The sequence below is a fragment of the Euleptes europaea genome, chromosome 19, assembly GCF_029931775.1.
Source record: "Euleptes europaea isolate rEulEur1 chromosome 19, rEulEur1.hap1, whole genome shotgun sequence".
Classification (NCBI taxonomy): Eukaryota; Metazoa; Chordata; class Lepidosauria; order Squamata; family Sphaerodactylidae; genus Euleptes; species Euleptes europaea.
This window is the reverse complement of record NC_079330.1, coordinates 28,254,547-28,278,544: the sequence shown is the minus strand read 5'-3', so window position 1 is coordinate 28,278,544 and position 23,998 is coordinate 28,254,547. Positions and strand designations below refer to the sequence as shown.

Sequence of the window (23,998 nt, the reverse complement as noted above, 5' to 3'; positions counted from 1 at the left end):
CATTCTACAATTGTCTTTTTAAAAAAAGGGACCAGAAAGTTGCAAAATCTTCCCTTTTTTTCTTTCTCAACAGAGGGCTGGAGGACCCAGCAACGTCCTGCGGGATGCATGTCTGGTTGCCAATGTATTGGATCCCAGGATCAAGCAGGAGATCATCAAGAAGTTTATCAAGCAGCACCTCTCTGAATACCTTTTGCTCTTCCAGGAGAACCAAGATGTAAGCGGGGAATCTTAGCCTGTGTGTGTCGGTCTTGTGGAGGCTCTGGGCGGTGTGCCTCGAAGGCCGACACATGTGTCAACTTCCTCTCTCTTCTGGTTTGAGAGCCAGTGCTGTGTTGTGGTTAAGAGCAGTGGTTTGGAGCAGTGGATTCTGATCTGGAGAACTGGGTTTGATTCCCCACTCCTCCACATGAGTGGCGGAGGCTAATCTGTTGAACTGGATTTGTTTCCCCACTCCTACATATAAAGCCAACTGGGTGACCTTGGGGTAGTCACAGTTCTCTCTGAACTCTCTTAGCTCCACCTACCTCGCAGGGTGTCTGTTGTGGGGAGGGGAAGGGAAGGTGATTGTAAGCCGGTTTGATTCTTAAGTGGTAGAGAAAGTTGGCATATAAAAGCCAACTCTTCTTCTTCGTATCCCACCCTTCTTCCAAGGATCTCAGGATAGCGTGTATTCTTAAATTAGCTCCATGTATACCCTGCTTTTCTCTTGAACAAGGACCGAAAGTGGTTTGCGTCATTCTCCTTCCCTCCGTTTTATCCTCACGACAACCCAGTGAAGTAGGTTAGGCTGGTTGTGTGTGACTAGCCCAAGGTCACCTTGAATGCTTCCATGGCAGAGCAGGATTTGAACCCAGTTCTCCCAGGTCCCGGTCCAGCGCTCTACCCACTACACCACCCTGGCCCTCATGTGCATCGAAAAGAGAAGAGTCTGCTTGGACCATTTCCCCTCGTTTGGTGTAAAGCCTTGTTCAAGCCAGGCTGTGAGCCCATGGGATGCTCCCCCATCAGGAAAGAGCTAAGACGTGTGAGAGCCAGCGTGGTGTAGTGGTTAAGGGTGTCAGACTAGGATCTGGGCGACCCAGGTTTGAATCCCCACTCATGCCATGGAAGCTCTCTGGGTGACCTTGGGCCAATCACACCCTCTCAGCCTAACCAACCTCACAAGGTTTTTGTGAGGATAAAATGGAGGAGAATGATGTAAGCCGCTTTGGGTTCCCTGTCGGGAAGAAAAGCAGGGTGTAAATGAATTAAATAACTCAATAATACTTAAATAAATAAGACGTGGCTGGATTCATCCAGCACGCCGGCAGGTACCTGGGCTGTGTTGACTGTGGCATCAGGAAGAGCACTTAGGGAAGGCAGATGTTGATCTGACCGGCCAGATCTCAAGTGAACTCCATTTCTTCATGTGGGATGTAATAGCTGCCCAAGGGGAGGGGGAAGTAGAGCTTACTCTGGCTGTGTGAGAAGGCACATGTGGGGAAAAAGCCAGCTGCACTGTACTGCATGGTTAGGAAGGAATACAGTAGAATCATAGATTTGGAAGGGGCCATGCAGGCCATCTAGTCCAACCCCCTGCTCAATGCAGGATCAACCTAGGGCACCCCTGACAAGTGCTTGTCCAGCCTCTGCTTAAAGACTGCCGGTGAGGGGGAGCTCGCCAACTACCACGGTAGCTGATTCCACTGTCGAACAGCTCTTACTGTAAATAATTTTTCCTAATATCCAGCCGGTACCTCCCCGCCCGAAATTAAAACCCATTATTGCGAGTCTTGTCCTCTGCTGCCAACAGGAACAGCTCCCTGCCCTCCTCTAAGTGACAGCCCTTCAAATACTTCAAGAGATCAATCATGTCCACCCTCAATCTACTCTTTTCCAGACAGAACATTCCCAACTCCCTCAGCCTTTCCTCGTAGGGCTTGGTCTCCAGGCCCCCGATCATCCTCGTCGCTCTCCTCTGCACCCTCAGAAGCAGCCTGTCGGGCAGCCACAAACAAACAGTAGAAAAGAGCAAGACTCCAGTAGCACCTTAAAAACAAACAACATTGATAAGCTTTTGTGAGCCATAGCGCTCTTCTTCAGGCAACAAACAGTTAAACTCATTATTGAAAAATCAGCGCCTTGTTTGCAGCCGTCGAACAGGATGCGAACTCAGCTAGTGGCTGTTCGAAGATCCCTAGTTAGGAAAAAGCCACCAGTCAACGCTCTCATTTCTTCCCCCCGCAGGTTGCCTGGCTGGATAAAATAGACAGGCGCTACGCTTGGATAAAACGCCAGCTGGTGGACTACGAGGAGAAGTACGGCCGCATGTTCCCTCTGGAGTGGTGCATGACGGAACGGATCGCTGTGGACTTCTGTCACATTACAAGGTGGGATAAAATGCGCTCTCTCTGGGAAGCCCAAAGAGTGCTTAATTTTATGCATGGAGCTGTTCTGTCGGTAACCATTAGACTCTACTGCCCAATAGACTGAGAGACATTGATTGGCCCAAGACCACCCAGTGGACTTTAGCTGGGTAGGAGTTTGAACCCAGGTTTCCCAGTCATGGCCCAGTGCTCAAACTACTGTATTGTCTTGACTGTTTTTCTTTCAGAATTTGCATTTTACTCCTCAGGTGTAGGGAGGCTGTTCCCTATGAACCAAAAATAATTTGGAAAAGTTTGAGGATAGAAGATACCCAACGTGGCTTCTGCAGCACAAGCCGTGGGTGTCCTGTAATTAATGTGCAGCAAATGGCCCTGAATATTCTTCAGCTCTGGTTCTTCAGAACTGTGTGTTAAGTTCTGTCAAGTTGCTTTCGACTCATGGCGACCCTATGAATCAATGACCTCCAAAACCTCTATGGTTAACAGCCTTGCACAGGTCATGCAAACTGAGGGCCGAGGCTTCCTTTATAGTCAATCCATCTCATCTTGGATCTTCCTCTTTTCCCCTTTTCCTAGCATTATTGTCTTTTCCAGTGACTCTTGTCTTCTCATAATGTGACCAAAATATAACAGCCTAAGTATAGTCGTTTTAGCTTCTATGGAGAGTTCAGGTTTGATTTGAACTAGAACCCACTGATTTGTCTTTTTGGCAGTCCACGGTATCTGTAAAACTCTCCTCCAACCCACATTTCAAAGGAATCTGCTTTCTTCCTGTCAGCTTTCTTCATTGTCCAACCTTCACACCCATACATAATAATAACAACTTGATCTTGGTCGCTAGCGACACATCCTTACACTTGAGAATCTTTTCTCGCTCCTTCATGGCTGCCCTTCCCAGTCTCAACCTCCTTCTGATTTCTTGGTTGCAGTCTCTCTTTTGGTTGATGATGGAGCCAAGGAATAGATAGTCTTAAACAATTTAAGTTTCTGTAAATGTTTTTTTTTCCTTTGGGGCCTGCACTAGATTTAATACTTGCTCCCCCTGCCCCCCGATTTTCCCATCAGGACGGAGTTGGCAAAGATCATGCGCACAAGAGCCAAGGAGATAGAGGTGAAGCTGCTTCTGTTTGCCATCCAGAGGACCACCAATTTTGAGGGGCTGCTGGCCAAGCGCTTCTCGGGCAGCACCTTGTCTGACGTGGTGGTGGTAAGGGGGATTTCTTGCCACTCAGCTCGTCCTTGATCTCTTGCTTCCAAGTCTGTGAAAGGACTCCACTCAGGAGTGTAGCGTTTGAGGTGATGTAAACGCTCAGCCTGGGGCTTTAAAGCTGTGACAGCCAGTTCAGACACAACCAAATCACTCTTGGGTGAGGATGGTACATGTAGGAATTGCCCTGCGTGCATACGCTCACGCCCAAAGGAAAGGTTGTTTGAAGGCCTCTCTCCGAACAGATGACAATGTTGTGGGTGGAAGTAGTATTCAGTAGTATCCAGTTCAGAAGCTGTGGTCACAAAAAGCTGCACAGCGGGGCCAACAAAAGGCAGGATTTAGGTCTCTGCAAACTCTGGAGTTTAAGAAGCTTTGCTCTAGGACAGGGGTGTCAAACAAGGCCCGGCGTCCGGATCCAACCCCTTGAGGGCTCTTATCCAGACCGCGAGCCAGCCAAGGCAAACCCCCCTCCAGTCCTGATTTGGTCTGGCCAGCCCACTGTGATTCTGACAGCCCCTGGGGAGGGGTTGTGGTTCAGGTTCCTCGCTGTCCCTTGGGGTGGGCAGGCAGAATCCAACTACCGGTGGACTAGGGCTAAATTCTGATGTGCTGGCCTGACCCAGCGTTCCTGCTATTCGATGTGCGAAGATCAGTCCACAGGACTTTGGTCTGAGCTCGTTGGAACCGTGAGGCAGCAAACACGGAGCACCGTCAGTAGCCCAGAAGAGGGGCTCGCAGATGCACGGGCTTGCTTTCACCACCGCTTCTTCCTTTGGTGAGCTCTCATTCGTTCCTTAACAGAAGAAGGTGGAACCACCACCCTCCACCAACCCCTTCCTGGAGGATGAAACTACGCCGGAGATGGAAGAAGCCCCGATGGAAAAGAGTGACATTGAGAAAGTAAGCCTCCGGGTTTCCTGGCGCAGTCCAAGATGCTGGACATTCCTAGGCCTCCTTAGTTTCAAATGTATTAGTGAGCAGAGGGCGAGGGGTTGGGTTTCCTCGTCCCTGCACTTTACAGTGTGGTCACCAAAAGGAACCTTTCCCAAGGACAGGGCAGATGGGTGTTGTAGTCCTTGCGATGTCAGCTTGAGAGCCAGCGTGATGTAGTGGACTCTAATCTGGAGAACTGGGTTGGTTTCCCCACTCCTGTACATGAGCGGCGGGAGACCGTGGGCTAGTCACAGTTCTCTTAGAGCTCTCTCAGCCCCACCTACCTCACAAGATGTCTGTTGTGGGGAGGGGAAGGGAAGCAGATTGTAAGCCAAGTTGATTCTCCTTAAAAGGTAGAGAGAATCGGCATATAAAAACCAACTCCTCCTTCTTTAAAAAAAGCTAAACCTGTAAAGTGGCAGTTGTGAAAGAACTGAAATGATTTAGTCCTTGGGTTAGAAATAAGCTGATTTTACCTGTGTTGAGCAGACATTTTAGGAATGTTAGCCATTCAGATGATTTTATTGTTAAATTTTTACGATAAAGATGCTTTTACCTCTTACTCAGTGGCACATAAAGTTCTGTTATGTGACCAGTAAGATATGGAGATCCTCAGTTGGGGTCTCAAAATTGTAATTTTGTACTGATATTTGCTGGTCAAACGACTGTAAATAAACCAGAATTTTTTTTTGTCCTTGGGCTCTGGACTATGAAGCCTCTTCTAAAAACTGGGATTCGGGGCGAAAGTGGAATAATTTGGGAGAAGCAACAGGAAGGGCTCTTTTACCACCTACTGTTATCCAGACTTGGAGGTTGCTGGTTGTAAAAGCCGTGAAACTGGAGCTTGGGATCTTTACTTTTATTGTTATTATGGTCATTGACCAGAAAATACATATTCACATATATAAAGTATTCAAGACAAAAGCAGTTTTTGATAGGACAGCACCAAAGGATTCATGATAATAGCAAAACCGTTTAGCCGCTTATATAATTCTAATGACAATAGAGTCAATAAATAAATCTGTAAAAGCTAAAATAAAAAATAAAATACAGTAAAAATATGAATGTGAAATTTAAAGTTTAAATTCACTTAGCATTTTTATCATTATACCTGCGGCACACTTTATATACAAAAACACAGAATTAAGCGACATTATTTGTGGGTTTTCATCAGAGAGGAGTTTTTTGAGTTGAGTTTTTTCAAAACGACCTGGGATTATCTTCAATAAAGGGTAAATAATCTTAATTGACATTCCGTTGTGAAAAGGGCAACGAAAAAACACATGTTCTCTACTTCCCCAGGTATACATAAACACTTTCTCAAGAGCATGAGATCCTTTTTCCCTCTGCACAGCACCACCACCGAAGGGAGCGGTTGCGGCGTTTGCAGCACGGGCCTTCCATTTTGAAAGCACCTCCAGGGGACAGAGAGTCCAAACTAGACACAAGCTTCAAAAAGGATCATCCCTAGCCTCTTAAAATTTTCACAGCTGTGTTGGATGCCCGAAGCTGCCTTAATTCTTCCCTTGGCCACCAGCCTGGGAGATATGAAATTCTGTGCCTGGACAGTCCAAAGGCTAACTGTGTGCCAAATAACAGTGGTTTTGCATAATTATTGTTGGTATTTTTAGTCTTTTTCCATAGCTTAATCCAGCCTGTACAGGTCAGGTGGGAAGGGGAGAAGCTCGACAGAGCAGCAGCTTTCAGCCCTCGTTCTTGGGGGGAGTCTTGTTCCCCCAGGTCTTCTAGGACAAAAGCAGGCACTTCCCATGGGCTACTTCCAAGCTACCTTTTGTGGTCTTGAGGTTTGTTCTTGTCATCTCCTTCAGATGCAGCAGGAAGGTGGGCGTAAGTGGGTAGAAAGCTCCAGTGCCCCCCCCCTTTTCAGAGAGGCTCCCAGACCAGGAGTTCTGGGGATCATACTTTTTGCTTCCAGTGGTTTGAAATTATCGACTTTCCTTCCACAGGTTGGCCAAATGCAAGGGGCCACTACGAAGAAGGCACTTTCCTAGTAAGGGAGGAGGGGGAGGGAGATTCATTTTTATCCGAATTCAGAGTTTCAACCGCCTCTTCCTCTTTCAGCCCAAGAGGCCAAAGGTCCCGGATAATCCGTTCCACGGCATCATTTCCAAGTGCTTCGAGCCCCACCTTTATGTCTACATCGAATCCCAAGACAAGTGAGTAACGAAGGTATCCGCTTTGGATAAGCTGCCACCGTGACTGTGCTTTCGCACAAATGCCTCTTTGGGCCCAATCCACCACGGGAGTCTCAGCCCACTGCAACGCCATCACATGGTGCGCAATCATTTCTGGACGTCTTGTAAGGGCCTTGCAGCCCTTGCTCTTAATTGGCGGCAGGGTAGAGACACCCGCTGCAAGGTCTCCTTCCTTCTCTTCCTCCCTCCCTCCTTCTCTTGGGGTGCTGAGAATGTGCAACAGCATCGTATTAGGCTCAAGGAGCCCTGGGAAGCATAGTTCTCCAGGGCTTTGGAGTTGTTCTGTAAGACTCCGGGGTTTCAGTGAAACATCTTTCTCAGGGCTCATTATTATTATTATTATGCGCGGTGGACTCTGATCTGGTGATTCCCCACTCCTTCACATGAGCGGTGAACGCTAATCTGGTGAACCGGGTTGGTTTCCCCACTCCTACACACAAAGCCTGCTGGATGACCTTGGGCTAGTCACAGTTCTCTCTGAACTCTCTCAGCCCCACCTACCTCACAAGGTGTCTATTGTGGGGAGAGGAAGGGAAGGTGATTGTAAGCTGGTTTGGTTCTTCCTTAAGTGGTAGAAAAAGTCGGCGTATAAAAACCAACTCTTCTTCTATGATGATGATGATGACTTATATCCCGCCCTCTATCCCAGCTGAAGCCAGGCTCAGGGCAGCTAGTGTCAAGTAAAACACCATAAGGTATCATGTTCTACATGCCTGCCTTTCCAAAGCAGGGGTCACCTGGGGACCAAGCAGATGTTTTCTCCAGGGCTATTTGTGCCTCCTCTGCAATGCTGTTGTTGGAGATTCTAGGCCCACCGACAGAAGAGGGCAGAGAAGTCTGTGATTGTCTCGATGCCAGGAATGTTTTGAAGAAGAGAAGGGGGGGCTGCCCCTGGGGGTTGGCCTCGGTGTGACCCAAAGCTTGAATTCGGGGTAGCAATTTGGAACTGTAGCCATCATCCCTAGGTGTGTATATACTGCTTAGATTTACATTGATTAATGAGAAGTGTTTTTTTTAATTTCCTGTTTGACTTCAGAAACCTCAGCGAGCTGATCGACAGATTTGTGGGCGATTTCAAGGCCCAGGGGCCCCCCAAGCCGAATGTGGACGAGGGCGGTGCTGTGCTGCCCAGCTGTGCCGACCTCTTTGTGTATTACAAGAAGTGCATGGTTCAGTGTTCGCAGCTGAGCACCGGGGAGCCAATGATTGCCTTGACCACCATCTTCCAGAAGTACCTCCGGGAGTATGCTCGGAAGATCCTTTCGGGGAACTTGCCCAAGTGAGTTTGGGTACCCTCACACCGGGGTGTCCAGTGGCCCCACTGCAGGACTGAGAATCTAGCATGGCTGTGTGTGTTAAAGAGGGCTGGCAGAAGGAAGCGGGAAATGGAGACCAGCCCACAGGAACAATTTTTAAAGTTTATTTATTTTAGAATCATACCCCGCCCTTCTCCTGGGTCACAGGGCTTGGAGCAGCTCCCAACAGTCAATAAACAATCTATCAATAGAGATAAGACATGGTTAAAAGGTAAAGGTAAAGGTCCCCTGTGCAAGCACCAGGTCATTCCTGACCCATGGGGAGATGTCATATCCCGACGTTTTCTAGGCAGACTTTGTTTGCGGGGTGGTTTGTCAGTGCCTTCCCCAGTCATCTTCCCTTTACCCCCAGCAGGCTGGGTCCTCATTTGACCGACCTTGGAAGGATGGAAGGCTGAGTCAACCTTGAGCCGGCTACCTGAAACCGACTTCCGTCGGGATCGAACTCAGGTCGTGAGCAGAGCTTTTTGACTGCAGTACTGCAGCTTAATACTCTGCGCCACGGGGCTCCAAGACATGGTTACAAGATCTTAAAATACAATCCATAAAATAACATCCTAGCTCAGGCATCAGAATAAAAATGTGATCATTCGGCACCCAACAACCAAGATCCCAGACTGCTGTCAAAAACAGGCAGCGTTCCTAATAGGTGACAGAGAACTGGCGTCGGCCATCCTCAATGGAACGGCTGGCAGGACAGCTCCATCTTACAGGCCCTGCAGAATCTAGAACGATCGCGCAGGGCCCAGATGTCATGTGGCAGGGAGTTCCACCAGGCAGGGGCCGCTATCGAAAAAGCTCTCACCCTCGTCGAGGACAGCCGAGCCACCTGCAGGCTGGGCACCCCCAGCAGACCACGTGATGAAGAACGAAGCGTTCTTGGGGGGACATATAGGGAGAGGCGGCCCCATAGGCATGAAAGATATCTGAACGGATTTGGGAGGCCCATAAGTCATCTGGGGGGGGGAACACTTAGCCCCTGCTAAGAGTACTCTGAGCCAAATCTTCCCCCTCCATCAATCAATCTTTATTAAAACAGTCAGAACAGCACAGCTCTTCACAATTTACCACTGGAACCATTAGTATTACACTAGCCACAGGTTTATACAAATTGTAAAATAGTTATTTGCGCAATTATTATTAACTGTTTATGCTACCCATTAAAATTATTGGAATACGAAGTTCTCAGCAGCATCTGACGGATTCTGCAGGCCACTGCGCAAAATGTTGCCATTCCTCCTGTAACCTGTGGGTTTTTTTCTATAAGCAACATTTTAGTATACCCCGGAACTGAATGGCCAGGATGCCTACTAAGCCAGGGGGTGATAAACTTAGAACGAACCTCTTGGTATAGTGGACAGCTCAGCAGAACTTGCTCCATTGTTTCGATTTTTCTTAAAGCACAGGGACATACCCTATCCTCCAAGGGAATCTTTCTATATCTCCCATCCAAAACCACTGATGGAAGAGCTTGACATCTAGCAAGGGTGAATGCTTTCCTGTATCTGAAGAGCTCTAATTGGGAGGCGTAGGCGGCAGGAGGGGCTACATATCTGGACTGTTCTGCAGATAGAAAAGTCAGTGCCTTCTCTAGATCTTTTTGGCGCTCCACTCTTCCCCCTCCAGAATTCTGTAATCCCTCGGGGGGCTTGAGCAGATGAATTTTTCCCTTTAAACGACTCTCAGCTGCTCTCAGCACCCCAAGCCTCTCCCCCCCGTTTTGGTCCATTGATTTTTTTTTCTCTCTGCATGCCTAGGGAGGTTCTCTCTGGCACATAAAAACCCCAGCCTTGACTGTGGGCGATCCTCTTGCGATTCTTTTGCGACTCAGCGCACGCCTCCCGATTTACTCTCAGATATGGTCAGTAGCCAGGAAGGGTGGGAAGGATCAGCCTGCGCCCCTCCCACCCAGATTATCATTGCGTTCTCATCCTGGTGGTGGTGGGGGTCCTAGTGGGTTTCTGGGAGCAAGGGCAGGGCCAGCGAACGGGGCTTTCCGGTGAATCGGTGTGTCCCTTAACACCCTCCCCACACACAACAGGATGACCAGCGGCGGCGGTGGGCTGACCATCACCAGCCTTCTGAAAGAGAAGGAGGGCTCTGAAGTGGCCAAGTTCACCCTGGAAGAGCTCTGTCTGATCTGCAGCATCCTGAGCACTGCTGAATATTGCTTGGCCACAACCCAGCAGGTAAAGGGGGGCGGGGGGGATTGCCTGCGAGGGCAAGGAGATCTGTCTGGGTGCAAGCCATCTCAGGGGCTTCGACCTTCGCGATGGCTTTTAGCATTGGGAGCTGGTGCTTTGTGCATACGCTGTGCCAGGTTCCATCCCTGGCATTTTAAAAATTTTTAAGCGCTGAGCTTCTGCAGAAATGCTACCAGTTGGAGCAGACAAAGCCCTGGTGACTCAGCAACCTGTATGGCAGATTCTGTATGGCAGCTCCTCCATTCCAGGTTTTGAGTCTTAGAACACATGGACCCAGGAAGCTGCTTTATACTGAAGAGGAGGCTGAGGGGAGACATGATTACCCTCTTTAAGTATTTGAAGGGCTGTCGCTTAAGAAGAAGAAGAGTTGGTTTTTATATGCTGACTTTCTCTACCACTTAAGGGAGAATCAAACCGGCTTACAATCACCTTCCTTTCCCCACAACAGACACCCTGTGAGGTAGGTGGGGCTGAGAGAGTGTGACGAGCCCAAGGTCACCCAGCTGTCTCCGTGTGGAGGAGAGGGGAAACCAACCTGGTTCACCAGATTAGCATCTGCTGCTTATGTGGAGGAGTGGGGAATCAAACCTGGTTCTTCAGATTAAAGTCCACTGCTCCAAACTACTGCTCTTAACCACCACACCACACTGGATCTCTCAGGAAGGCAGGGAGCTATTCCTGTTGGCAGCTGAGGATAGGAATCACAATAATGGATTTAAATTGTGGGCAGAAAGCTACCCCAGCTGAATATGAGGAAAACATTTTTTACAGTAAGAGCTGTTCAACAGTGGAATCAGCTACCTCCGGAGGTGGTGAGCTCCCCCTCACTGGCAGTCTTTAAGCAGAGGCTGGACAAGCACTTATCAGGAATGCTCTAGGCTGATCCTGCATTAAGCAGGGGGTTGGACTCGATGGCCTGTATGGCCCCTTCCAACTCTGTTATTTTGTGAATTAGACCCTTGGTCCATCATGGTCAGTCTTGTCTACTCAGACTGGCAGCAGCTCTCCAGGGTTTCAAGCAGAGGTCTTTCACATCACCTACTGCTTGGTTATTTTTACTGGAGATGCCAGGGATTGAACCTGGGACCTCCTGCATGCCAAGCGGATGTTCTGCCACTGAGCCACAGCCCCTCCCCAAGAAGCTTGTACAGCAACACTAAGAATATCAGCCTTTCCTTAAAATGCACCAAGTTTCTGGTCCTCACAGCTGCAGAAGAGAGAGAACCCAAAAATATGCTAACCAATAGGATTCTGGTGACACATTAAAGATGAACATGCTTCTCCAAACCCAAGCACTAACCCAGCTTAGCTTCCAAGTTGGCGCAGTTGTGGAAACATTGATATGTAATTGACATGCTGTAATTATACAAAACAGGGACAAAGGCTTTCATGGTAAGGGAAAAGATTGATGTCTTCTTCCACTTAGGCCCTTGGTTGTTGAGAGCCAGTGGGGTGTAGTGGTTAAGAACAGAGGACTCTAGTCTGGAGAACCGAGTTCAGTCCCCACTCCTCCGCATGAAGTCTGCTGGGTGAGCTTGGGCCAGTCAAAGTTCTCTCCGAACTCTCTCAGTCCCATCTTCCTCACAAAGCGGGAGAAGAAGGGATTGTGCTTTTAATCTGCTTTGAGGCTCCTTAAAGTATAAAAACCAACTCTTCTTCTTTTCTTGTTGCCTCCCCATCTTTGGAGATTAAAGCAAAGAGACTCTTTGTTTCCATGTGTCTGTTTTAAAGGGGATGCTTCCTGCATGGGGGTTAAACCATTGCAGTTCAGGGACTATTTACTGTAGTGCTGGTTTGTGCTGCATGGAAGTGAAAGTCTTACAGGACGGTTTGTTACCCAGGTAAATTTTGTACAAGAGATTCTGTATCGTTTTCCTTTCCCCAACAGCTGGAAGAAAAGCTCAAAGAGAAAGTGGACATCAGCCTGATGGAAAGGATCAACCTGATGGGGGAAATGGACACTTTCAGCTTGTAAGTTCGATGGGGCTCATCTCGTTCTGGGGCTGGTTTGTGCTTTTGTGCTTTTCTGCAGGTCTTGGGCAGGCTGGTGGGTGAAAGAGCCAGTGCCGGCCACGAGATGAAAACGGAGGAGCCAGCAGGTTTACCCTCCCACCAAAAGACCCAGTTCACCTATCGTGTCTTTAGATGTATGCCGTAGAATAAAGAAACGACAATGAAACTGTTAAATGCACACTTTAAAATGTGTGGATGAGGCCGCTTTGGGAAACACTGGTATGAACACACGGCACAAGGAGAACATTTGTGTGTGTGAATGCATGGTTAGGCACAGGAACACACATGAAGCTGCCTTCTACTGAATCAGACCCTTAGTCCATCAAAGTCAGTATTGTCTACTCAGACCGGCAGTGGCTTTCCAGGGTCTCAGGCAGGGGTCTTTCATACCACCTACTTGCCTGGTCCCTTTAACTGGAGTTGCTGGGGATTGAACCGGGGACCTTCTGCATGTCAAGCAGATGCTCTACCTATGAGCCACAGCCCCTCCCCTTCTGTTTTAAAGATGATCTGATCCCCTTCTCAGCCAGCACTTCTCTGGCTCGCTTTTGACAGCTGTCGGCTGAGTTAACGTTGAGCCGCACGGAAAGAAAATTGAAGGAGACGAGGAGTGATGTTTCCATTAAGGATGATGTTCTGCGTGAGACTTTGACGGGTCGTGAGAGCGGTTGTGGCAGACATGTTGAAAAGAGGCGGGGGGCAGCATAGCTGTAGGTCGGTGGCTCTGTCAGAAGTGATTTTGGCAGTTCTATAGGGATGGTTGACATCCTTAATTAGAAAATAAAAGAGTCGATCATGCCTGCGTGTAAGTTTTCTTTTCCCTCCACGTTGAGCGATTTGTGAGGTGGGCAGCTGACTGGATTGGGTGACAGCGCTTTCTGCCCCTGCCTGTCAGCCAAAATTCACAGTCTGTACTGTGACAGGAGTTTATGTGTACTACAGCGCCTTCCTTCACTGAGAGCCAGTGTGGTGTAGTGGTTAAGAGCGGTGGTTTGGAGCAGTGGACTCTGATCTGGAGAACTGGGTTTGATTCCCCGCTCCTCCACATGAGTAGCGGAGGCTAATCTGGTAGACCGGGTTGGTTTCCCCACTCCTCCACTTGATGCCAGCTGGCGACCTTGGGCTAGTCACAGTTCTCTTAGAGCTCTCTCAGCCCCACCTACCTCACAGGGTCTCTGTTGTGGGGAGAGGAAGGAAAAGTGATTGTAAGCCAGTTTGAGTCTTCTTTAAGTGGTAGAGAAAGTGGGCATATAAAAACCAACTCTTCTTCTTAAATGTCTTGCATGGTTTTAAAGGGGGCAGTTGCAGTAATATCCATGAAGGAGGAGGAAGTGGTCAAAGCCACGAAGGGTGACAGTGTTACCTAGACCATAGACCCCCATCTTTGTGTCCCCCCCCCCAGCCTCAGCCGGTGGTCTGACTCGCGTTCGCAGGAGCATGAGGTGGCTGAAGGGACTGCGCCACTTGGGATGGCGGTGTGGGGGGGGGGATCCCAGCTCTGAGAGGCTGAAGGCCGCAGCCCCCTCCCTGCCTAAAACAAGACTCTCTCCCTTCTTGTTTCCCTTCAGGGTGATCTCCAACAGCATCCAACTTCTGGTGCAGGACTTGGATGCGGCCTGCGATCCAGCTCTCACAGCCATGAGCAAGGTGGAGTCTCAAGCTCAGGGGTGGGGGCGTTCTCAGGAAAGCCACCAGAGATATTTGCTTGACTACGTTTATATCCTTCCATCCCGGAAGTCAAAGCATCATCTATCAGGGGAGGGGGGTTTTGCCCTCAGCATCTGATAGTCACAGATAGGCTGCCTTTGTATGTGGAGGTTCCTTGTTAGCTGTCTTGGATAATAGCCACTGATGGAACTGTCTTCCATGAATCTGTTGAAGCTCTTTTTTGGAAAATGCTGTGATCAGACTGCTTCTTGAGGCAGCAAACGGTATATGTTGCATTGCTATACATTGTTTGAAGTCCTGGACTTCCCTACGGATCAGCTTGCCTAAGGGACCCTGGATTCCACTTTTCTGAGGAGAAAAAGGCCTTCCTTCTCACTCCCCATGCCATCCAGAATTTTACAAGCTGCGCCCCCCTACTGCCACACACAAATTAGCCTTTCCCCCCCCTCCCCCGAGCTGACAATCCCCTCACCAAAGTTTTGGCCATGTTTCTAAGGAAAATCCCCCAATCCTTTCTCTGTCCAAAAGTTCTCCTTGCGACCCTCTTCCCATTTGGCTCACCTGGTTTGCAAGGAGACCCTGGGAACGCGTGGATCATTTTTTTAATGCATTGAAGAAAACCAGACCTCTTCGGGTTTTGAAATAGTGAAAGATGGCTTTGAGGCAAATCCTCAATGTTCACTAAACTGGTGAACCTGCCTGCCTGAGGAAGTTGCTTATTGCTTTTGGGAAGGGGATATGTTTCTTGATAGCCAACTGTGCTGATTTGGGGTTTATGTCTGGTATTTCAGCACTGGTTGGTTGTATTGCTTTTTGGGAAGGGGATGCCAGGGACTTCGGGAGCCCCAGCTGCATGCAGGGGACAGTTCTCATGACTTGCCCTCGAGGGCTTCAGAACAGGCCTCTCTCAGCCCTGTGGTTGAAGACGTGGGATCTCACTTGCTGACTTTTCCTCCTTGCGTTTTCTCTCGCCATGTCTCACACAGACTTCTCGTAGAAATGAGCAAGAGTCCAGTAGCACCTTAAAGACTAACAAAATTTCTGGCAGGGTGTGAGCTTTCGTGAGTCACAGCTCACTTCTTCAGATTCCTGAAGAAAGATACCCGAAGAAGTGAGCTGTTACTCACGAAGGCTCACACCCTGCCAGAAATGTTGTTAGTCTTTAAGGTGCTACCGGACTCTTGCTCTTTTCTACCACTACAGACAGACTAATACAGCTACCCATCATAAACAAACTTCCTGTGCGCAGTTGTTTTCTTTTGGGCTGTCAAAAGATTACCTTGAAAATTTCCCAACACAAATTACCTAAGGGGCAGTAAAAAAACAATAATCCCTGTCCCAAGCCCCAAGGACTCCAAAAGAAAATCTTTGCACAAGGACGTAGGTTCATATTTCCGTTGATCTCTTTTCAGTGTGGGTCTTCTGTCATCCCCCCCTCCATGACCACAGTAGATAGGAGCTGCCTTTTCTGCTCCTTCCCTCAGCCTGTCCTCTTTAACCTGACTTCTATGTCAGTGAGAAATCTAGCAGACACAAAAGCTACTTTTCTGTGGTGTATGGACTGGAGCAGGGACATCGAACTCAATTGTTACGAGGGCTGGATATGACATAAACGTCACATGGTTGGGCTGGGCCATGCCTCGCCAGCCCAGATCGAGAGTGTGTGGGGGGGTGGCTGCCTTGGCTAGCTCATGGGCCAGATAAGTGCTCTCAAGGGGCCAGATCTAGTCCACGGGCCTTACGTTTGACACCCCTGGACTAGAGTGTTGGAGATAGGTTGGAGAGCCCTGGGTTCAGATCCTTGCTCGACCACTGGATGACTTTGGGCCAGTTACTATTTCTCGGCCTCAGCTGGTTGAGGTTCTCAGCCAACAACCAGATTTATTGTGAGGATAAAGTGGGGGAGGACTTTGTGCCCCTCAGGTACCCAAGACTGTCAGTTAAATCAACTGTTTCTTCCTTTGCTGGCTCATATCAGAAATCTTAAATGGAAGATACCCCATTTTCAGTTCAGCAAAATTACCTGAGGAATAATAATAATAAAAAAAATATATCTGGGAAATATCTTGAAAGTCCAGCTGGGTGGGTGGGCTGCTCTCCTGCTGTGGTCTCATTGACCTGAAGACGCTCGGTTACTGTTGTTAGTAACTAAATCTATAGGATGTATACCTCGCTGGAGGGTATGTTTCCTTGGTAGAAATAGTTACCCAAAGCAATGAGGCAATCTTATTGAATTAGCTAGATTCTTTTTAATGCTAACTTCAGAAATATAAGTAACGAGTCTCAAAGAATAAGAAGAGTATAACAGAATATATCAATATAGGCAAAGCCACAACAGGCTAATTTACACAATTTGCACAGAGTTCACAGATCATACAGAGCAAAGTTTCTATACATACCAACCCACCGCCCGGGAAGTCTGAGAAAGACCTCCAAATTTTACAATTTTCAGCCCCTTAGATACTTTTCTCCATGGGAATCTTAATCTGTGGTTATGCATCATAATCTATACATTAAATCTCTTCAAGTGTCTGAAACTATCCCAAAACAAAATTTATCCTTCAAATCTAGCAAGGTTCCTTAGCAAGGTTCTTAGCAAGGTTAACTGATATAGATATACATAGATAGATAATCAGATTTTCAGTGTCAGGCTAATTGATTATAATATGGTGAGAAAGTCACAAAAAGGATGCTATTGTACATAGAATAAGGCATCCCTATGAATTCAGATTACCCCCACTCCAGAATTCAAAGAGACGAACAATTTTCCGTTCTAATCTATGTTTACGTTTAGCGATCGCTTTGGCTGAGAGCCTGGAATCATTATGCTGCCGTCTAACTGCTAGCCAGCAATGAAGCTAAAGCATGGCATTATCATACATGCCAGTCTCCTGGCAGGAGATTAACTTTAATTAACATATATTGCAAGAATTTATATATTTTTAAGGCTATATGTGCCTAACACTTTTACAGACCGTTGCTTGAGCTTCAGGCACATGCCACTGATTCTGTGCTTAATTTCTTCCTTCATCCCTGCAGATGCAGTGGCAGAACGTGGAGCACGTGGGTGACCAGAGCCCATACGTCACCTCCGTGATCCTGCACATCAAGCAGAATGTCCCCATCATCCGAGACAACCTGGCCTCCACTCGCAAGTACTTCACACAGTTCTGCATCAAATTTGCCAAGTGAGTGGCGCTCTGTTCGCAAAGCCTTCTGGGAAATGTCATCTCTGTGTCTGAACATGTCGAACCCGAAGGTGGATTCAGGACCGGCATGAGAGAGAGCCAATGCACGTAATGTGTAATTAACCCGTGGAACTTCAGTGTCCTCAGGATGTAGTGATGTGATGGTCATAAGCTTCGATAAGCTTTAGAAAGGGAGAAGGCCTTGTTATAAAAGAAGGTTAAGTCCGACACTGGCTAATGGAGCTTCCATGTTCAGAGGCAACATACCTTTGCATGCCAGTTGCTGGGGCAAAAACAAGAGCACAGTGAACCCGCTGAGGGAGCCAGTGGCCTCACGATCGTTGCCGCGGCCCGGGTCCAAGCCAAGCTGCTTCTGCAGCACTGCCTATGCCTCGGGATGGGTGGCTCGGCTCGTTCCAGGACTGTGCTGGTATCCCACTCTGCCCCAACAATGCTTAGGAGGGGGTCCCTCCAGGGGTCTGCAGCCCTTTTGGTCTTCTAGCTTCCATGCTATTAATTTTTGTATTCTTCCCTGCAGCGTTTTTATTCCCAAGTTCATCAACCACCTCTTCAAGTGCAAGCCAATCAGCATGGTGGGGGCGGAACAGGTGAGACGCCAAAAGGAACTTGGTGTGGAGGTGGGTGGGTGAGAAGGGGCTAGCAGCAGAGCACCCTGAGCAAAAGCCAGCTGGGTCAGGCTTGAGGGAGGAGATGTCCAGGCTAAGCTCTGCCCTCATGCCGTGGGTTTTAGGGTGTGTATGTGTTAAGTGCCATCGAGCCAACTTCACATCTGTGAAATGAAATGCAATTGCTCTCTTTCTCTTTTTTTTAATGGGGGGACAACACAAATTCCAACTCTTCTTGGCATTTGGTTTTGATTAGCCAGAGCGCCGCTCCCCCTTGGCGTGTGGAGCAAATTTCATTGGTGTCTGAGGGTCCGCGCTGAACATTTCCTACCTAACCGAGCACTTTTAAAGCCGCTAACCAGAACATTCCTAGCACTTTAAAAAGATGACTGGATTGGAGTGGTCTCTCTCTCTCTCTTTTCTTTGTCCTTCAACACAAGTTTGGCAGTCATTCTCCCATCCTAAACTTTCTAAGCCGAGAGGTGGCTGTGTGCGCTGTCTCTGTGAGTGAGTATGTGGAAGAGAAAGAAACTGCAATCTCTTCCACTCTTCTCTTTTGGTGAGGCTGATGAATTTGGCCTTCCTGTGAATCTTGGTCTGACAATGCCAGAGAAGCATCTGGTATAGTGGTTAAGAGTGGTGGACTCTGATCTGGAGAACCGGGTTCGATTCCCCACTCCTCCACATGAAGCTAGCTGGGTGACCTTGGGCCAATCACAGTTTTCTCCGAACTCACAGTCCCACCTACCTTAGACGGTGTCTGTTGTGGAGAAGAGAAGGCGATTGTAAACTGCTTTGAGACTCCTTAAAAGTAGAGAAAATTGGGGTATAACAACCAACTCTTCTTCTCCTCCTGGAATCCAGTGAAGGAACAGATTCCAAGCACAGCTAAATGGGGTTCTCATGGGCTGGGGTGGGACTCAGTTTTCTGCCTACCTTGAACCCGGACTCCATTTCAGTCTCCAATGGCCCGTGGTGTTCTAGATGCTGTACCAGACCAAGAACAGCTAACAGATATAAAATATTAACATTAAAATATTAAACTATTATAATATGTATCTTGCACCATCCCACTAATAAAACACCCCAAACGTGTGGATTACCCTCCAAAGGCCAACCTAAACAATTCGGCCTTGCATGCCCTGCGGAAACTAAACAAGTCCGGCAGGGCACAGGTGTTAGCGGAGAGTGCTTTCCACACAGTAGGGGCCACGACTGAGAAGGCCCTTCTCCTGGTGAAAGCTAACCGAGCCATCCTGGGGCCGGGCGCCTGCAAGAGGCCCCTAGAGGATGACCGGAGGGAGTGCGGGGGAAGGGAGAGGCGGTCCTGTAGGTATGAGGGTCCGAGACTGTTAAGGGCTTTAAAGGTTGACACCAACACCTTGAATTGGATCCAGAGACTAATTTTGTTGTTGCATGCATCCCTTGATTATTATTTATGTATTATTTATTACATCAGTCTTATAACCTCCTCTACCCCAGCAAGCCAAGCTCAGAGCGGCCCACACAAACCTTGAAATATATAGTAAAAGCCATAAAGTCACATACAACGGTGAATTAAAACCGCCCTAATCAATTAAAATAATAATTTCTGATGGCGCTTAACGTTGCGATACAAGGCCACAGCATGGCCTGCAAGCAGTTGTTTGGCAGCGGCGGGTAAAGCCAGTGTGGTGTAGTGGTTAAGAGCAGTGGTTTGGAGCAGTGGACTCTAAACTGGAGAACCAGGTTTGATTCCTCACTCCTCCACGTGAGCGGCAGAGGCTAATCTGGTGAACTGGATTTGTTTCCCCACTCATCCACATGAAGCCAGCTGGGTGACCTTGGGCTAGTCACACTCAGCCCCACCTACCTCACAAGGTGTTTGTTCTGGGGAGGGGAAGGGAAGGTGATTGTAAGCCGGTTTGAGTTTTCCTTAAGTGGTAGAGAAAGTTGGCATATAAAAAGCAACTCTTCTTATAAAGTAGGGAGGCCAGTATTTATGGTAGGAACTGTAGCTGGCTTCAACCATATGCCTGGTGGAACAGTTCTGTTTTACAGATGTTCCTGTAAGGATGTTCCTGTGAGGAGTTAAGAGCAGCTTTTCCTTGATTCCCACAGGGTCTCCCTTCATACACTTCTCAGCCCTGCCTCCCCCAGTCAGCTGAACCACATTGTAAGCCTCTGGATCTGAAGAGGCAAGGTGTCTTGGCCCCAGAATACTTACAGGTCTATTCTAGATGGAGATGCCACCCTAGGCGGGATTGACCAGGAGCACGGCAGGGGGGGTAGTGAGTGCCTTCTCAGCAAGGTGAGACAGGGTGTCCTTCAACCCACCCCTTCCCTCTGGCACAGCTGCTGCTGGACACCCACTCTCTGAAGATGGTCCTTCTCGACCTGCCGTCCATCGGGTCCCAGGTGGTGAGGAAGGCCCCCGCCAGCTACACCAAGATCGTGGTGAAGGGCATGACCCGTGCTGAAATGATCCTCAAGGTAACTCAGCCGCTTCTCAAACGGAATGGGTTTTTGGGGGGGATCCTCAAGGTAACTCAGCCGCTTCTCAAACGGAATGAGGTTTTTTGTGCGTATTGGTGGCCACGATGCTCTGAGCACTCCCCTTCAGAACAGTGGACAGCAGAGTCCTGAGCCAGACAGTGGTGGGTTGGCTGAAACAAGCTGGCTGACAGTGGTGGGGTTTGAGGATGGCTCTTGTGTACAGGAAGCTGACCCATTTATGGAATCTGCTGTTGGAACTCCAGGAAGGGAGGCCAAGGAACAGTTGCATTGTGGAACTCCTTGCCCCAGGATGTGGTGATGGCTGCCACCTTGGAAGGCTTTAAGAGGGGAATGAACATGTTCATGGAGGAGAGGGCTATCCATGGCTGCTAGTCATGATGCATACCTATTCTCTCCAGGTTCAGAGGAGGATGCCTATTATATTAGGTGCTGTGGAACACAAGCAGGATAATGCTGCTGCAGTTGTCTTGCTTGTGGGCTTCCTGGAGGCACCTGGTTGTCCACTGTGTGAACAGACTGCTGGACTTGATGGGCCTTGGTCTGATCCAGCTTGGCTTTTCTTATGTTTTTATGTTAACCGTTGAGCCCTTTCATGGCTGTGGTTGGGAGAGGCTGGGGGACACAGGTATACGTGTACCCCTAATCTCTGAAGTCAGTCTCATTGTTTTGGCCCCAAGGCCTACAGGGATCCAATGGCAGTGGTGGCGGCCTATACATTTTACAAACGAGTGTTGCTGAGAGCACCCTCGTGCCTCAAACCCGTTTGGAAGCATCGAGCCGCCTTGGGCCTCCCGTGCATTAGTCGAGAGAGAGGCTTTTTTCAGACAGCAGCCATTGGGGGGGGGGCTGTCTAATGGATACTTTGCTGAGAGGTGGTGGTGAGCTCCCCCTCGCTGGCAATCTTCAAGCAGCGGCTGGATGAACGCTTGAGGTTGATCCTCCATTGTGGAGAGGGCTGGAGTTGATGGCCTGTGTGGCCCCTTCCGACTCCTTGATTCTATGAGATGTCTCTTTATACCCCCTTTGGTTTGATTACACATACCATTGCTTTGGTGGTTGCCCCCTAACACACACCCTTGGCTTTAGCAAAAAGCGGCTCATTCCCTCAGCATTCCCTCCCCTGCCCGGGTGGTTTGTGTGCGTGAAGAGCCACTGCAGGGTTTTCATAACAGCTGCAACAATTCCCTCCCCTTTCCCCTAGCTGCTCTGCACAGCTCCTTCTCAGATTTCTTTTTTTTAATAGAATTTTTATTGACAGAAAAAGAAAACATTTTTTTAAAATAAAAAATTACAGAAAAAATTGAAAGAAAAAGGATTTTAAGCAAAGTTAAAACAAGTTAACAGAAAAAAACAAAATAATAATATGGAATTAAAAGTAAAAGTCCCCTTCCCTCCCTCGTGTTATGTGCCCACCCACCCCCCATTGTGACTTCCGGAGATGTATCCCTTAACTTTATATCATCCACTATATATTTAGTTTCCCTTTACTACAATATTTTATTTACAACTCTTTCACAATCTTCATGAAATCAGTCTTTGCCGTGTTAGCCCAGTGTACAAAGGCCTTATGCCAGTCTCTTTTAAACTCTTCTACATCATTTCCATGTAGACTATTAGTTAATTTGGCCATTTGTACAAAATATAATACTTTATCTCTCCAATCCTGTAAAAGAGCTCCTTCTCAGATTTCTGTCCCAATGTTTGGACTCCTCTCTGAGGGATATTCCTCTGAACTTCCACTGGCCACATCTTGGTTTTGCGTGGCTCTCGTCTGTGGACTAGGGCTGTGGGAGGGGAGCAGAGTGCTCGCCGGAGAGAGCAATGTCTTTGCGCTGGCAAAGTTCTCTATAAGCAGAGAAACTCTTCCCCAAATGTTTAGGGAGAACTGTTTGCATATGCTAAGAAGGTCCGACCAGCCATTTTTCCCCAGAGCTTTTGAGCAATGCAAATGCATGCTTGAATCACCACTATATACAGTGTTCTCAGTGGACTGTACATACTTTGTCTCACCTACTGCCAGGGGTGGGGTGGGGTGGGGTCAGATGACTCCTTGGATTTCCCCCTGGGGTTCCTCCCTAATTTCTCAGTTCTCAATCTTTGGGTACAAGGGGATTTTTCAGAGTTCTGCCCTGGTGCCCAAAACTAAAGGAGACCCTTTCTGGCCTTGGCTGCCGTCCTTCCCATAGGCGTTCGCTTGTGACATTTCACTGTCTGTCCCTGCAGGTTGTGATGGCACCACACGAGCCCCTGTTGGTGTTTGTGGACAACTACATCAAACTCTTGGCTGACTTCAGCACAGACACCTTTCAGAAGATCCTGGATATGAAGGTCAGGAGAAGACCGGGTGCTTGGCTTTACCACTGGGGCGCCCCTCCTGGACGTGAGGGAAGAGGGAATGGAGAGGGGGGAAGCTCAGTGGCCGGGCACATACTTTGCATGGGGGAGGTCCTGGAGTTCAGTCCCCGGCCTGTTTCCGCTAAAAGGGTATTAATGAGCAAGGTTGCTTGAGCCCTTGGCAAGTCGGCCATGTTGCCCAAGATGGGCCTCCTCCGGCAACTTTGGGTGTTCAGTCCATTGCCCGAAGCCTCCTTCAGAAGGTGGGATTTCCCTTCCATATACATAAGGCCTTGGCCTGCTGTGGGAGCGTGCCGACTTCCTGTGTGAATCATAGAATCATAGAGTTGGAAGGGACCACCAGGGCCATCAAGTCCAACCCTCTGCACAATGCAGGAAATTCACAACTACCTCCCCCCTCCACACCCCTAATGACCAGAAGATGGCCAAGATGCCCTCCCTCTCATCATCTGCCTAAGGTCACAGAATCAGCATTGCCGACAGATGGCCATCTAACCTCTTCTTAAAAACCTCCAGGGAAGGAGAGCTTACCACCTCCCGAGGAAGCCTGTTCCACTGAGGAACCGCTCTAACTGTTAGAAAATTCTTCCTAATGTCTAGACGGAAACTCTTTTGATTTAATTTCAACCCGTTGGTTCTGGTCCGACCTTCTTGAGCAACAGAAAACAACTCGGCACCCTCCTCTATGTGGTGTAGTGGTTAAGAACAGCGGGCTCCGATCTGGAGAGCCGGGTTCGATTCCCCACTCCTCCACATGAAGCCTGCTGGGGGCCCTTGAGTTCTCTCAGAATTCTCTCAGCCCCACCTACCTGACAAGGCATCTGTTGTGGGGTCCTTGTGGCCCCTGTGGATCTCGGCTGCTGAGAGCTCTGCTTCCAGGTTGCGCCCTGATGTCCCACAGTGGGGCCCCGCATGCTCTTTGGCGCATTCATAAAGAAGGAGGGAGCAAGGGAGGCTGGTGTGGATGTGTCCAGCCTCAGGTCTCCATTAAGGGGGTGCCCCAGAGACTGCAGAAAAGCGCCTCCCTTTCTGCTGGAGCGCAGGCTGACACCGGCGTTTCCAGGCTGACCCCGTCCCTGTCGTTAACTGTCCCTTCCCTGGCTGTCTTCTTCTGGCAGGGTCTCAAGCGGAGTGAGCAGAGCAGCATGCTGGATCTCTTCCGCCAGAGGCTCCCCACCCCTCCCTCCGGAGGGGAGAGCACAGCCTCCATCTCGCTGGCAGCCCCCACGCCCGAACAGGAGTCTTCCCGCATCCGCAAGCTGGAGAAGCTCATCAAGAAGAGGCTCTGAAGACGGCGGGGGCTGCTTCGCCACCCTTTGCCGTGCTGGGGGCTCCTCCGTCCTGCCCCCAGTCTGAGCTTGAACTCCTTGTACCGATAATGACAGCGCCGGGTCCGTTCCCTCC

General features: G+C 48.9%; 1 protein-coding gene across 1 annotated transcript in view; it reads left to right on the top strand.

Moving 5' to 3' along the window:
* VPS53 (VPS53 subunit of GARP complex) overlaps positions 1–23,890 on the top strand; it is a 56,986-nt gene extending 33,096 nt beyond the window's left edge. Inside the window, exons 9-22 of the mRNA XM_056865093.1 lie at positions 74–217; positions 2,230–2,372; positions 3,435–3,576; positions 4,381–4,479; positions 6,595–6,689; positions 7,765–8,007; positions 10,086–10,233; positions 12,137–12,219; positions 13,830–13,908; positions 16,969–17,117; positions 17,656–17,725; positions 20,078–20,215; positions 22,463–22,567; positions 23,713–23,890. Of these exons, the coding sequence (XP_056721071.1) occupies positions 74–217; positions 2,230–2,372; positions 3,435–3,576; positions 4,381–4,479; positions 6,595–6,689; positions 7,765–8,007; positions 10,086–10,233; positions 12,137–12,219; positions 13,830–13,908; positions 16,969–17,117; positions 17,656–17,725; positions 20,078–20,215; positions 22,463–22,567; positions 23,713–23,883 (1,809 nt within the window). The 3' untranslated portion in view covers positions 23,884–23,890. The remainder of the gene's footprint in view (positions 1–73; positions 218–2,229; positions 2,373–3,434; positions 3,577–4,380; positions 4,480–6,594; positions 6,690–7,764; positions 8,008–10,085; positions 10,234–12,136; positions 12,220–13,829; positions 13,909–16,968; positions 17,118–17,655; positions 17,726–20,077; positions 20,216–22,462; positions 22,568–23,712) is intronic.
* Positions 23,891–23,998: the final 108 nt, after the last annotated feature.